Source organism: Gymnodraco acuticeps, unplaced genomic scaffold, assembly GCF_902827175.1.
Source record: "Gymnodraco acuticeps unplaced genomic scaffold, fGymAcu1.1, whole genome shotgun sequence".
In the NCBI taxonomy this organism is placed as follows: domain Eukaryota; kingdom Metazoa; phylum Chordata; class Actinopteri; order Perciformes; family Bathydraconidae; genus Gymnodraco; species Gymnodraco acuticeps.
Window position 1 is genome coordinate 31,144 of NW_022992328.1, and position 16,448 is coordinate 47,591.

At 39.6% G+C, this 16,448-nt stretch overlaps 1 protein-coding gene and 1 pseudogene across 1 annotated transcript; one reads left to right on the forward strand and one right to left on the reverse strand.

Annotated features, from left to right (window-relative positions):
* The first annotated feature begins 266 nt into the window (after nucleotides 1-266).
* On the forward strand, nucleotides 267-2,319 carry LOC117541378 (antimicrobial peptide NK-lysin-like). The gene is made up of 5 exons (XM_034208518.1): nucleotides 267-398; nucleotides 484-569; nucleotides 1,213-1,290; nucleotides 1,378-1,532; nucleotides 2,018-2,319. The coding sequence occupies exons 1-5, from the start codon at nucleotides 350-352 to the stop codon at nucleotides 2,109-2,111; spliced, it is 462 nt and encodes a 153-aa protein (XP_034064409.1). The 5' UTR covers nucleotides 267-349; the 3' UTR covers nucleotides 2,112-2,319.
* Nucleotides 2,320-2,900: 581 nt separating this feature from the next.
* On the reverse strand, nucleotides 2,901-16,050 carry LOC117541379 (annotated as a pseudogene).
* Between the last annotated feature and the right edge of the window lie 398 nt (nucleotides 16,051-16,448).

Sequence of the window (16,448 nt, forward strand, 5' to 3'; positions counted from 1 at the left end):
TCAAGCTCAACATCACCTTTCTGCATTGAGGGCAGCACGCATGAACTGCTCAGTGATTATTGGCTCAAATTGAAAGATTAAAAACGTTGATCTTCACACAGATGACACATTTAATGTTGGTCTTTTTTGTCTTTGGGGTGGAAACTGCGTCTCGATGAGTGGGAGGTGTGAAAATCGATTTTACACCTTTTTTTTGACACATTTTTGTGATGGTGGTCTCAACCCAACCAGCCTTGCCAAGTGACCAGCCTTGTTGTGGTTTAAATGTCCTTCTGTGGGGGTGCTGTTAAATGTATAAAAGACACACACAGAGACAGACACACACAGAGATCTGCACTCACTGGCAGCCATGGACACCTCTTCGATCCTCATTGTGTGCATTCTGGTGACATGTTCAGGTGTGCTGATGTTTATTTGATTTTGTAACATTGTCTTTATCATCATGTCCACTGCTTTTCAACATGTTTTGTATTGTCTCTTCAGTATGGACAATCCACGGCAGAAGCATTGAGGTCAACATTGATGATCAGGAGCCGGGGGAAATGGAAATCTCTGTGGAGGCTGGAAAGGTAAGATGACTGCTTTACAAACCTTCTGCTAGTCAACAATTAATCTACTATTATCAGAGGACAAAATGTTAGATAATGTACAAAGGCTCAAATACCCACCTGCTGTGTCTGTAGATTATGTAGCTCTAAATTTCACTTTAACCCTGATTTTATATTGTAGCCTACTCAAGTCTGAATAAAGTGAGGATTATCATTAGAGTGGGGGAGGATAATCTAAACAAGTACAAATACAGAAGTACCTAAAGTATAAAAACTAAAGGTACTCCTGCATAACAAAATACCCCCTGTGACTCCCATATTATTATATATCACAGCATAGGATGGTTAATACTGATGCATCACTGTGTAAGTAATATACAACCGTTGTGAAAATTAAACAGTTAATGGGGTTTGCACAATTTCCTGAAGACCTTTTTTATAATTACAATGATTTCATATTACATTGACTGCATGTTAAAGTGACCAACTCCACTTATAAACATTATAATGCTTCAATGCATCTGTGCATCTACGGGTTCTTGATGAAAACCATTTATTTGTTGATTTTTTACCGCTCTTTTAACATTTTTCCATTCACTAAGTTCTGTTTTAAGCACTCATTACTTTGCTTAGTATTACAACAATGTGTCATTTTTACCTCCAGCTTCCAGGTGTGTGCTGGGCGTGCAAGTGGGCTTTAAATAAGGTGAAGAAAGTGGTCGGACGTAACGCCACAGCAGAGGTAAAACACTAAAACACTGACAGCTTGGTGATGATTTAGTCGGTGCATGGAAGGTATGAGTATTAATGATAATCTGCATTCTTCTAGAAACTGAAGTCAAAGCTGACGGCCGTCTGCAACGAGATTGGCCTCTTAAAATCGTTGTGCCGCAAATTTGTCAAGTCACACCTCTCAGATTTAATCGAGGAGCTCACGACCACGGATGATGTGCGGACCATCTGTGTCAACACCAAAGCCTGCAAGTGAGTTTCCAGCCCGCCATTATACAATATTTATTTTTCAGATATTATAACAACTCTTTAAGGATCAATTGTATTTCTGTCAAAACTCATTCACAGTCATGTAGGTCACTATAGATACAAATGTTGGGAAGTAAAGAGGACAACACTGCTCAGTATAAATTGGCATAAATAAAACACTGAAATATGTTCAGTATTTTATTAACTTTATACTGAGCAGTGTTGTCCTCTTTACTTCCCAACATTTGTCTGAGAGCTTCAGTATAGAACTCTCTTGAGATTTGAGACACAAAATATAATACGTTTATCGAACATGATATTAAACTGCTTACATGTAACAAAGTAACACATTGTTTATAATGAGTGCTTTTGATAAATACATTTGAATGCAGGGCTTTTAGCTGTAATGGAGAGTTTTTACAATATTGTATTGTGTTTTTGCTAATTATTTAATATTTGTTCATGTTTTCTTGTCTTGCTCTCTTTAGGCCAAAGGAGTTGTTGCACCAAGTTTATCAAAGTGACGATGGGGGTGTTCAAATACAAATTAATGAATATCCCGAGGGTCGCATGCATGGATGAATAAAACAATATAAACCAGAAGTGCTTGTGGTAGTGACCCAATCACCACACAGTGCATTAAGAATATGATTAATTAGCTTTCAGCTTTATTTCTCTCCCTGCATTTACTTTCTCTTGTACCTTTACTTCTTCTTTGAAATGCCTGTAATGTGATTTTCAATTTCTGTATCTGTGCACAAATTATCGAAATAAATGTTTGCATTTAAAATGTTATGAATATTCATTCTTAAACCTTGTTGAAAACGTGATAACCTTCACCTCTATGGTTTGAGAAATGTCACCAAAAAAAGCGCTTTTTTATCCTGAAAAAATGTCTTAAAAGTGAGACGGTGATAGTATGGAAACAATATCAGGAGTGTGGCTCCACCACTGACACCATCAGGTTTTTGACGAGTCAAATCAAGCATATGAAATTCTTGTTGCGGTAAAGCTTCTCAGAAACCGGTGATCATTACTACTATAGCAACTATAAATGGATTCAGCACTTCTAGAGAAATATATTGCATTTAATATTTATATGCACAAAACAAAAACAGGGGTAAATTGAAACAGCCCGTTGAGACATCTAGTTTGTGGGTCTAGCATTTACTGATAGACAGCTGTCATAAAGAAAGAAGCCCCGCCCACAGTGGAGATGTTAAACAGTGTTTTCTCACAGCACCATCAACAGGTCAAAATATTTCCTTTCTCCTTCAGGTTACTTTGTGCGCATACGGCACAGCCAGTTTTATCTGCATTTGATTTGTATTAACTTCTTAGAGATGAAAAATGTGCTGCTGAAAGACCAAGGCAAAAAGAGTCACTTTAATTGTTTTTATATCAAAATCATTCAATCATCCAGTTGATGCGTCATGACACAAACACAGTGCTTACATAACAAATTGAAGACTTTTACAGATACACATAAATAAGGCGTACAAAAGACATGAAACATATAAGACAATAACACAAAATATCCTTGTATGTCACTGTTCTTGTTCATTGCATCCCCGCTAACTGAAGGAAATCTTCATATAGCACCCTCAGTATAACTGTTTTGTGTTTATGAGTTCCCATGACTCCGTGTCAGTGATGAAGATGTGCCATTTCCTCTGAAGCACATTTCAGTTTCCCCCTTCAGGACGAGGCTGGAGTGGAGAGCAGACACCTACTGTTCTGGTCGATGAAGCGCCCCGGGGAGCGGCTGCTGTCCCAGCTCTGCTTTAGGGCCTGCCGGTCCAGCTTGTTGAGTCCCTGAGAGCAAAGACGCAGATCCTGGACCAGCTCTGACAAACCGTCCAGACCGGCAGTGTCCCAGGGGCCACACACCTCACAGCCTGCGGGGGAGCAACAAGCAGCTTATCTTTATTTTGTATTGCAAGAATCCATTATATTACATTACATGTTATGCTGCGTTCACACCGGACGCAATGCGATGTTTGGGGGCGGCGCGATTACATGTAAAGTCAATGCTGCAGAGACGCGGACCGACGGCGAGCATGAAGCGGTGGACAAGGCGCGAATCACGCGATTAAACGGTGCGTCAAACGCGAGAGTTCAATTTTTTCAACTTGAGCGTCAAATTCACGTGACGCGTTCTCGCGGAAGCCAATCAGCGGTGAGGATCTCAGCCTGCCGTCACTGACGTTCAACCAGAAAACATCAGCTGTTAGCAGTTCAAACCGGAGAGACGTGATGTAAGAATTACATATTTATTGTTTACACGTCATATGAATGAAATGATTGCCATGATAATACAACAGGAGAATGTAATGGTGTTTGGCGATTAGGCCCCGGTTTGCAAGATAATCATTCAGGAGGGAAAGCACCGCTCCGATGAAATCTCTGGGGTCTAGACACTGGTGGTGGTGATGAGTAGGTAAGACCGGTCTGAAGGAGGAAGGTTTAGCTTTGTCCTGGAGGAGACAGGAGGCGAGAGGGGTGGAGGCGGGTTGCGGTCATCTGCAAATGACAACTGACAGGGAGGAAGAGCAGGCATTTAAGGCATTTAGCATGTGCAGCTATTGGCTGCTGAGGGGTGACGCCCTCATATTTAATGAGGGGGGAAGGGAGCCATAGAGTGACGTGTAAGAGACTCGTGTTAGGTCTTCCTTATTGAACTTGCGCTAAAGCTTTCATTTAGCACACAGATCACAGCTCCTCATATTAATTCATGGTTTTTACTAACCGGTATCAGTATGTTGTTCCTTCGGCATCATTTAGAGACATGTATTAAAATGTAATCATGGTCAAATATGTTCATTTTGTTGTAGTTGTAGCTCTCGAGCCAGCACATCTTGTTTGGATGATGCGAGTAAACACAGCTGGCAACCGCGGTGAAACTAGAGCGTTTAGAGCGATGCGATAGGAGCGATTAGAGCGAAGCGAATATTCGCATCGCGTCCGGTGTGAACGCATCATTAGACGCTTTTATCCAAAGCGACTTACATACTCAATACTGTGGGCAATCCCCACAGGAGCAATTTGGAGTGAAATGTCTCAGGGACACAACGACATGCTGACTGCATTGGGGTTTGAACCTGTGACCCCCTGATCCCAACACCAAGGCTCTATCCACTGCGACACACGCCTCCCTATTACATATTACACAATGCCTACTAGGCACAGTGTAGACATAATATAACATGTTTAAATAACTACTAGGGGTGTAACGGTTCACAAACATTTCGGTTCGGTACGTACCTCGGTTTTTAGGTCACGGTTCGGTTCGGTACGTTTTCGGTACAGCAGAAAAAATTATCACAAAACATAACATATATTTTTTTTAATTATTATTAAACTGTGAATAATGTATTCACTCAAATAAATACAAAATATAATAAAATAAACATTAAGGTGCAGCATTTCGATTAACTGAAATAATCTGTATTTGAACTTTACTGTACTAGTAGGCTACTCACAAAAACAAAACTATTAGTTTTGGGTTTTTAATTATTATTAAACTATGAATATTCACTAAAATAAATACAAAATATAATAAAATAAACATTAAGGTGCAGCTTTTCGATTAACTGAAATAATCTGTATTTGAACTGTACTGTACTAGTACCTAAGCAGCCAGTTTGACATTAGGACTTGCTTGTCATTGTATTTTCATGTTTTTTTAAAGAAAAATTAACTTGTCCACATTGCTTGCCGAAAGGGCAGATCTGCTGGCACTAACAATGTCTCCTGCTGTGGAGAACACCCTCTCGCTAGGGACAGAGGTAGTAGCAGATACAGCCAGGTAGCGCTTTGCTACCATGGCAACATAAAGATATTTGGCGTTTGTAATAGCTTTGGCTTGGTCTGAACTATTTGCGAGTGGTGGAGGCTAACATGCTAGTGGGAGTTGGGTTTGCACTTCAGTCTTTTGGTACCGGTGATATTCACGTTCGGGTGATGCCTTTTCAAATGAGTGTGCAAGTTTGATGTATTGCCAGCCGCGTAACCAATTTTAGTTGAACAATGCCGACAAACAGCTTTGGTTCGGTCCACCTGTCTTTTTCCTTCATCCTTGAACGTAACTGCGAAACCAAAATGTTCCCAAACCGGAGACTTCAATGATAATGGAGGATTTTCGAGCTCAACTTTATCTGCGTTCGCCATTTCGACAGTTCCTCAAATTACTGACTAAATTTGAACGCATCCCTCTGACCAGCTCTCATGTATGCCTCTCGTCCAATGAAATGACTTTCTCGCTCTATGACGCGTTGAACACAATGTGAGCAAATTACTCTGAATGCTGCGACGCAGCACCTGAGATTACTTCCAAGAAGTTGTTCACGTTCTCAATTTTTTACGTTTAACGTTATATTCGTTCGGTACACTTCGGTACACACGTGTACCGAACCGAAGGGCCCGTACCGAATAATTTCGGTACGGGTACGTGTACCGTTACACCCCTACTAACTACCTTATGCATCAGTTCATGTTGGTTAAAATGTGGTTTATGTGAATCCGTTTTCATAAAATGAATTCTGTTATCCATTTAAACTTAAATAGTTTTATCAATTAGTTATTTTCCTCCTCCTGCTCAATGCTATGGAAATATATTCAGAAATGGCTAAATCTAGAACACATTTTTAAACAATAGTTGTCACAAATCATGATATTAAAGGACAATCAAAACTAAAAATAAATATTTACAGTCCTTCATGTTCAACCAACCCTTTTGTAGCTTCCAGTTCCAATATTGTGTGTTAATGTAGCACGTTACTTTAACAAATTGTGTTAATGATACTGAATATATTTCCCAATTGTAATGTTTAAGCGTGTTTAAAGACGCACCTTGAAGGTTTAGAAGGTTCAAAGGTCGGCAGGCCTCTCTGAGAGAGATGAGGATGTTGTTCAGTCCTGCTGAAGTAACAGATGGATTTCCTGATAAGTTCAGGTTCACCAGAGTTGGACATGAAGGCAGGCATCTGGAAGAGAATTACAAATAAAGTTACTCAAAAGTCTAGATAGACCCAACCAGAGAAATCCTTTTGATTCCTCTTCCTGGTTCTTTGTTAATTAATCCAATAAGTCAAAATAAGGTTAGTCTGAACGTCATTTCTTATCATTGTAAACCTGTGTTGACAGACTGTTGGCAGCATGCTTCAAGGACATTATTACACAATAATGATGGTTTGTTGGTTATTATATTTCAGATGAACACACACACACACACACACACACACACACACACACACACACACACACACACACACACACACACACACACACACACACACACACACACACACACACACACACACACACACACCCACACACACTCACACTCACACTCACACTCACCTGGCCAAAGTGAGTACACTACACTGCTGTCTGTCAACCCGTTTGCTGCCAGACTCAGGTGGGTCAGGGAACACTCCTCCTACGAGGAAAGACAAACGCTTTGATTTGTTTGTACTGTACTCAAATATAGAGTTGCACTGGAGCTTTTAAATAATATCAGTTCTGAAAGATATTTCTTTACTAGATTCTGTGTGTGTACAGAACATGATTTATGTGTGTGTACCTGCGACAGGATTTTAGCGAGGGGTTCCAGCGCCGGGGAATCTGCCGGACCCCTGCGGACGGCTGACAGGTCCAAGTGTGTGAGAGAGTGGAGAGGCAGAGTCTTCAACACCAGCTCAAAGCCAGTGGAGCCCAGTGCATTGTGGGAAAGACACACGGATTTCAGGTGGCCCGTTCCTAAAAAGAAAACCATACATAATCATTTTTAAATGATTTTCAGGTAAACAAAAATCTTGTTTTAGAAATATGTTCTTCTTGGTTGCTCTTAGCTTGGAGATAACTATTCTACCCTTTGTCTCAATTTCTAGAAAATAAAAACATGACTGTTTATGGAAGTTGAACCTCTGGGAAAATACAAGGGTTTTTTAGATCTTTGAGACCGTTCTTGAAGCTGCTTATCATTGATCACTATCAGCTCAATCACAATCACGACTTATTAACTAATGCATCTGAACATCGAGAGGCCATTTGAGTCACCTGACAGAGCGTTGGCCAGCAGCAGGCGGTGCTGCTGGAGGAAGCGCGCGGTGAGGCCGCAGCCCTGCAGAGACAGCCTGGCTAACAGAGGACAGCAGGACAGCAGGCAGGACAGAGACTCGGACACCCCGTCCCCCAGCTGGTTCAGACTGAGGTCCAGCTCCTCCAGGCACTGCGACAGGAAACAACCACATACAGCACTTTCATAAGAGAGACTTCTCTTTCAAGCCTCATTTATAATAAACTGATTCATCTCAGTTGTGGTGAAACCTGTGCACAACGGTTTGCTTCCAGCCTGCTGTTTGTGGCAAATCACAACCTCTCCCACAGGGGGGGAAGGCACAAGTGATTTCCTTGTGAATCATTAACCAAGTGTGATGTGACGCACTGATATATGCAAAGAAAAATAATAAAGACATATCTTTTGGAATTGGTCATCGAAACCAAAATTCATTAGTGCCACACGTTAGTCACCCAAATAGCAATACAAAAAATGTACCCGCCACTTCGGTTACAAACTGAAGTAATTTTCCTAAGAACCCTGCTGCAATGAAATTAAGCAGACTAGTATTTTGTTTGTGGTACTTTATTCAATACCAATATATCTTTTTAATATTTTTCTAAAATGTCAGTGCTATGATGGAGGCAATATTTCTGCACATATTTTTTTGTGATTTAGGGTAAGTGTACTATAATATTGTATAATTTAAAGTAAAAATATCACCACTATCCAAATAGTGACAGATATGAAAATAATGCTCATAACAAGGAAACACTGACAAATGAAACCAGCTGTTTACCGGAAATGACACTGTCCCTTTAAAGCATTCACCGCCTTCTCCAGCCCTTCCCCTGTAATGCCGTTGGCAGAAATTTCCAGCAGGCGAAGGCGAGACATTCAAAATGTCTACAGTATATCTCTGTGTTTGTGTGCTTTAGTGTGTGTTGCTCACCCACTGTAGCGCTCGGGGAGAGGAGGAAGATCCCAGGAGCAAACTTCAGCCAGAACCTAAAACAGAACACACCATGTTCATTATTTGCTCCTAGAAAAAAGTAAAAGGAAATCCTTGGCTTTTAGTTTTTTGAGTGTGTTATTGAATGTGGAATCATTTTGGCAAGGGTTTTAAAGGTCCCATGTCATGCTTTTCCGGTTATTAACCGTCCCCTTGTGTCTTATGTAGCTTTTTCTGCATGTAAACGGTCTGCAGAGTCAGAAACCCTCAAAGTACAGCCTGTAGCGACTAAAACTCTAACACAGAAAATACCTGTCTATGCTGCCCCAGAACGCCTCGTTGGAGATTTGTCTTTTTCCATTGTTTTCTTCTTATAATGTAGAAAGTACAGTGATGTATTGGCTATAGTGACGTAACGTCTCTCACACACACACACACTCAATCTTTTCTCAGCTGCAGCTCCGTGGATTTCTCAGCCTGAACTCAGCCTGAGACGGCGAGACGCGGCTCGGCCTGGGCTCGTTCTGAGCACACACGCAGACTCACAGCCAGGCTGCAGGTGTGTGTGTGTGCTCGGGCTGGGTTCAGGCTGGGTTTAGCTGTGTCTCGCAGATCCCCCCCAGCAACCAGGAAACGACACCAGTAAGCCAGTTCACACTGTCCACTCCAGCAGCGAGCCCTGCAACGTCCTGCCAACACAGCACCCAGACCCCACGCAGCATTCTCATCTGTTTGTCATTACTGGTGTCATTTTCTGGTTGCTAACAAACGCCATTGTAACACATAATCACTGATGTTCCGCTGTAACGGTGGTGGACTCATCAGAACAGAGTGGGCGAGCTGACCAATCAGAGCACACTGGGCTCATAGGGAGGGGGGGGGGCAGGAGATCAAACAAGCCGTTTAGGACAGAGATGAATACACATACTATGAGATGCTGTATGAGAAACCAATGTGAGTTTGGAAAATTGCACGATGTAAATCTATTCTAGTAGACCTCAACAATGGAATTATGATCAGTAGAAATGTCCATGACATGGGAATTTTAATAATACAGGATAATAATATTACATGTTATTTATATAGCGCTTTTCCTGGTGCTCAAAGCGCTATACAACCAAGTTAAGAAAAGTTGTGCTTTTAGATTTTTTTCAGACCCTTAAAAGACAAAAATCAGTCCGCAATGCAACCCCAATAAAAATAAAAATCTGTGATACCAAGGACATTACAGCATAACATAATGCAATTATGTCAAATCAGACTTTCAATATAGAACGCTGGTTTCAAAATGTTAGTTTTTAATGTCTTACACCAGATTGAGACATTTTCTCATGTTTGCCCCATGCCATTTCCCCTTTTTTTTACTAGGGTTATTATTGCTGTATTATTATTATGGGATGATTACAAATTAACATTATTCATCAATGACATATTCCAGACAGTAAAAAAAAAGGTATTTTCTCTAGCATTTAGTATGCAGATTAATCCATTAAAAAAATATTTAAGATTGAATTGAGAAAATAAATATTTTACTCAGTGAATATTAGCTTGCTCATCTTCCGGCGCAGACTGAAAACTCATCTCTTTCGACTTCACTTCGAGCGATAGAATTACTAACAAAGAATTGCTAACAAAGCACTTATATACTAATAAAGGACTGGCTTATCTAAAGCCAGTTGAGTAGCACTTGAAATGTTTTAGCTCTCTGAAACCTGATGTACTTATATGATTCTGTTTTCTTCAAGTTTGTATCTTGTTGGTCGAATGCACTTATTATAAGACGCTTTGGATGAAAGCGTCAGCTAAATGCAATGTAATGTAATGATGTCTTTGAAAAGGGGGAACCCCACCAAATTCTGAATTATATCAGGACTGAGACCAACACATTCTGAAAACACAGTGGGTCCAAGGTAGATCTGAAGGTATTAAAGCTGCCTCAGTGTCTTAAAATGGCACCACCTCCTTCATCATCTCCCATCACCAGCACATTCATTACTGTCTTAAGTTAATCAAGAATAAAGACAGATCCTGACAAATGATCTTCTACTTATGTCCCAGAGTGTCGCTCAAACATTAATTATTATCGAGTTGCAGTCAACGTCATATTGATTAAGTAATGAAAAATCTCTTTCTGAACCTTCACTCTTCTGAACTTGTAATTTAAATAATATGTATGTGCATTTAATAGCCTTGCTTCCCTCTGTAACTCATCAGAATGAAGGGCAGGATACAGATAGTTCTCACCTGCATGTGCATGTGTATATATGGAGGTGGTGGTGTCTCAGGTCTCATATCCTCCTCGTCTGTCACTGTGGGGCTGTGTGACCTGTTGACCTCTCGTCGGCCCAAACGCACCATCCCCGGCATCTGAGTCATCTTCACCTGCTGAGGCTTCTGAGAGCCGTTCCTTTTCAGAGAGAGACCCCTGCTGGAGGACGAAGGAACTGAAGAAGCTGAAAGAGAACAGGAGCAATATGAAGGTAAATTAAAATATAAAGGCTGAAGACTTTCCTCTTTATTACAGCGTACAGTTAGGAATGGTTTTAAACTCCCTTTTGAACATCCTTATGGACCCTTCATTTTATTATTATTATTACCTCTGTAGGAGTCAGAGTTAAAGAGCCTGTTTTGACTTCTTGACGTTGAAGACAAGACGCGGTCCTCTCCTCTCGCTCCATTTTGCTCCACCCGGAGCCTCCTCTTCTTCTTCGGCTGGAGCTCCCCCAGATCATCCTCCAGCCACTCGTCATCAGCGAGATACTCCTCTTCATGAACCAGGGCTAATTTGCTGCTGGAGGAAACAGGAGCGGGAGCCTCTCTGAAAGTTTCTCGGCCCGATATGAGGATCGGGTTGGCTTCCTTGTTTGCGGGGACTTCCTTTTGACGCGGGGCTGCTGGGAAACTGTGTCGAGAGCGGACGCCATGGAGAGGACTTACCGCACGTTCAAATTCGCCGTCGTCTGAGGAGTTTAAGTTATTATGTTGGAAACATATAAAGTATATACATTAACTTAAATAATCAAAAGAAAAAACCGCACTTCAGAGTTTTACTTATGCAGCAGCTGCAGCACTAACAATGATATTGCTTGTTTGAAGTAAATATGTCAGCACTGTTGTTGTCCTTAGTTTGAATCTTTATGGTTTATTGCACTTATTGTAAGTCGCTTTGGAAGCGTCAGCTAAATGCTAGGTAATGTAAAGTAACTTCACTATAGCCTATACAAATCACATTCGGTGACAGGGTTTCTGCAGGGGCAAATTCAATAATTGTTCAGACCTAACTCACATGGTATGACATTTAATACCCGTTTCACTGTATGAAGGGATGATGGAAACCAAAAGGTATTGTACTGTATGGTCAAGAAGGATTTCTTATTACTTCACATTATGTTCAGTACATTATTGCTGTATACAGGGCCGGCCCTAGACATTTTGGTGCCCTAGGCGAGATTATAATTTGGTGGAAAATTAGGCAGAATAAAAATTAAAACTATGGGCTGCTCGATTATGGCAAAAATCATAATCTCGATTATTTGGGTCAATAATTGATATCAGGATTATTAAAAACGATTATCCATTTACTTTGAAAACATCCATTTATTGAAATTGTTAACAGTATGTTTTTAACAGTTGATTACCCTGAACTTTAAGTATAATTCAACTGAAAAACCAATACATTAAAATTAAAAATTAAAATAAATAAATAATCATTTTATTTTGATTATGTTGTTTTCATAATCGTTGCAAGCCAAAATCGTAATTGCGATTAAAATACGATTAATTGAGCAGCCCTACTTAAAACACATTTGATAAATGTTGTTTTCCCCACCTGTTCCATCAGATACTGGACCTGCTTCAGGTTACTGTCTATACACGCTCTGTGCAGAGACGTCTAGCCCTTTTCGTTGCTCTTGTTCCACTAAAATAAATATGAAGCAAAGCAGAAAGTAAAACACTGAAGACATGAAATAAAAAGATTAGATTAATGCTTTTGTAGAGAGACAAATGATACACAACTCACCCTTCCTGCCTCTCTCCTTCCTGACACCATCTTGTCATATCCCTCCAAATCATCATCTAGAACGTAATATCAACATAAAATAACTTGGATTAAAATCCATTTGTCTAGAAATGTCAGGGACCCAGGAAGCTAGTGTTACCTGATTCTGAGAGATTGGCATCGCTGTCCTCCAGTTGTCCATCTCCTCCTCTTCATCCTCCTCACCATCACTCCCATCTGCCCAGCTAGCGGGGAACGTTCTCACAACTTTGGCTAATATTACCTACAGGTTCTAATAATGTTTTAAAGAAACGTTTTAATCTGATGTTGAAAGAACCTTTTTAGGATGTTTATTATTTCAAATAATGTTCCTATAAGGTTTAAGGTTAACTAAGACATAACGTTTTAACTACAACATTCAGAGGATGTTTTGAGGATGTTATTGAGGCCTGCGATGACAGAAAGTGTTTTTATAAAACGTTCCTTTAATGTGGTATGTTAACAAAGGTGGAACGTTTTGCCTGCAACATTCTAAGGATGTGTTTTGGACGTTGTTGGGGTAACACATTAAAGATGTTCTTTATAAAACGTTCCCTCAATGTTACATGATAACAAATGAAGAACATACTCCAAGAAACATTCTGAAAATGTTATTCTTATATTATAAAACGTTCCTGTGATGGCAAATATTAACCCGGTCATGGTCATCGTCAGATTTATTTCTAGAGCGCTTTAAAAAACAAACTTGTTGCATTTGTTTGAAAAGGATGTTTTAAAAAATCTGATGTCACCATAGAAAAAACAAACAAGCACGTAATTCATGATAAGCTGTAAGCAGATTGTAATGGCAATTTTTACACCACCAACACCCATAAAATGGCTCCTTCACAGATATTGCATGTTTGCGGTGGCATGTGGGAGTTCCCAGCTAGACACTTTTGATTCTGAAAAAATTCTGAAAATGTTACCATTCATTGTTCTAGGAATGTTTTCAGCGGGACGTTTTATTTTGGTTCCCAGAATATTCTTCTGAAAGGTAGGATAACGTTCTCTAAAAATATTCTTGAAATGTTTGGTGATAACTTTCTTAAGATGTTTTTGATAACATTGTTAGAACATTATGCCTTACTGTTCTTAAAACGTTTTCAGCGGGACGTTTTATTTTGGTTCCCAGAAAGTTGTTCTGAAAGGTAGGATAACTTTCTCTAAAAACATTCTTAAAATGCTTGGTAATAACCTTTTTTAAATGTTTTTTATAACATTGTTAGAACATTATGCACTACTATTCTTAAAACGTTTTTAGCTGCAAGTTAGCTTTTTTTATGTTGCCAGAATGCTATTATTTTAGACTATGAAACATTCCTAGAACAGTGAATTGTTAACATTCTCAGAATGTTTTTAGAACCAAACATTTCTAGCTGGGATATAACTTCCAAACTACAGTGACAGTCCTAAGGTAGAATGTAATTCGCAACAAAGAGATTTGAGGGAGTATTTTCAGAGGAATTTGTCACAATCAAAGACTTCAGAAATGCTCAGTGGTCTTTTCAAAATATCGCCCTCATATTCCCCAGATTTCAAATGTCTGACTCATTGCATTTCCTGAATCTGTCACAAGTTAGACACATATATTGTTTGTTTGGCTCATCTTAACTCTCCTGTCATTTCAGATCCCGCCTTCCTCCAGGCTCTTGCAATCAGCTCACTTCCCTCACCTGGTCTCCCCAGACCTTCCCCTCACCTGTTACTCATTCCCTCATTACTCCACAGTATTTATACCACCTCACTATCAGTTGTCCTTTGCCAGATTGTCTTGTCTTTTCTGCCTAGCTCTCCAGTGTTTGTTATTCTCTAGCCTAGATTCTTGTCCTGCCCGGTTTTGACCCCTGCCTGCCTGTATTCGGATCTCGAGTTCCTGCCTGCCCCCTGTTTGGATTTGGTTGCCTGTCTGACGGATCACCTGGTTCTGAGCCCTGTTCTGCCTTCCCCTTTTCTGATTTGTTTGCCTTACTGCTGGATTTCCTGGTTTTTACCCTGCCTGTCCCTGACCTGAATAAACTGAACATTGCTAAACACTGGTTGTATCTGTGTTGTGCTATTGGGTTCTGATCTGTACCTGTGATTGTGACAGAATTACTCAATGGTGATGGTAATATGCATTTTTATATATCGTTAAAATCAGAACCCTTATTTAAAATCTGTGTTCCACTAGAAAACAAACTTGTTATTTGCGAATGTTTACCTTTTTTAATTGTTTCCATGCTTTGGGATCCATTTGACAGATCTTTTAAGGCTTGTCTTTAATTACATTATTTCTCTTTTTGGTGATTCTGAGAGGTTTTACATCAGTGTAAATGTGGCTTTATTGAATGTCCTGTAAATACTGTACATACAAAATAATAAATATTCTTTATCACAACAAACCAAAAGTGGATTCTGATAATTGTGTGGTGTCTTACACGTATGACTTATTTCTGTACCCAAGAGTTGTTACATTGAATTCCCTATAAAAACATAAGCCTAATATTTAAAAAATTTCCGTCATGCTTCAAATATCTCTCTTGTCCATGAATAAGAATCGGTAAAAGGCTAATTTGCTCAAGTGGGCCCAAAAAAATTATGCAACATGCAAATATGTATTTTATGAGGTGATCTTTGTCAGTGAAAACAACAGGATTGTGACTCAGTTATTCACAGAGTGCAAGAACCAAATTCATAGAAGCAGTAGACTAGATTATTAAAAATCGTTTAATTCTAACTAATAACTTTCATGCCAACATTGACGAAAAGTCAACCGTGTTAGTCATAGTAATATGTTTTATATTTGTCTATTTTTGTATTGGTTAAGTTCAATTGTGAGTCCACATTTCAAAGAAAAATGTTCACAATTTTATAACAATTCTAATTCCCTCCGCTGCTAAATACTGTGATAAGGCTAAAAGTGATTAAAAAAAAAAGAAGTAGATAATTAGAGATTGTTTGGCCACTATATTTAGTTGTAGCTCATTGTAAGAGTGTCACAGTGGGCTATGCAGTGAAAACAGAGTATTTGGCTTAGTTTTTTTACTTCATTAAGTAAAATATGTATTACTAACAAACCTTAACTGTAAACTGATGTTTCATTTGATCATGATTTATCCCCATTTGATGTGCCGGACCATCTGACCAGACCATCTGCACAGTCCACCATGAGGGACTGCTTCAGACGTCAGACCTCAGAGGCTTCAGCAGCTCCATTTAGCATCTGCCTGCATGTTTAAATTGTCTCTGGAAGCCTAAGTATAGAAGTGGAGACACTCACAGACACTTAATGACTGCCCATTTTCCTGTAGTGTCTCTGTGTGATGACACACAACCAGCGTCACTGCAGGATACCGACGAGACTCTAGCTCCACCTGTTGGTTTGTTAGAGTAGCAGCAACATCCACCAACTGGGTTGAACTGACTGAGCTGTATTCACACTGTGTCTCAAATGAGTGGCACACTTTTACCTTGGTCCACCATTCATATTAAGCTCTCTTACAAAAAACTAATCAGAAAAGGCTCAACTTAAAGCTGTACTATGTTAATGTTTTGAGCAATGGTTTAAATTAATATGTTTGAGTGTAAGAACATTATGATTGTTTGTTAAAAATTGATTATTATCACACAACGCAGTTTCGCTCGGCTCTACAGAGCTTTATGGCATCACTTTGTTTTGTTCTTTTGCTACCGTTTTGGTTCACTTTCTCAAAGCCTACAATACCTGCTCATCACCAAACACCAGAAAGACACAGTTAACAACTAGCTGGTACAGATGGTGGAATGTTTAGTATAGCCATTACCCTTCAGGAGTAGAGACCAAAGCAAGAGTCCAACTAATGTTGCCCTGTAGATGCTAAAACTCAATTTATAATAAAACACATC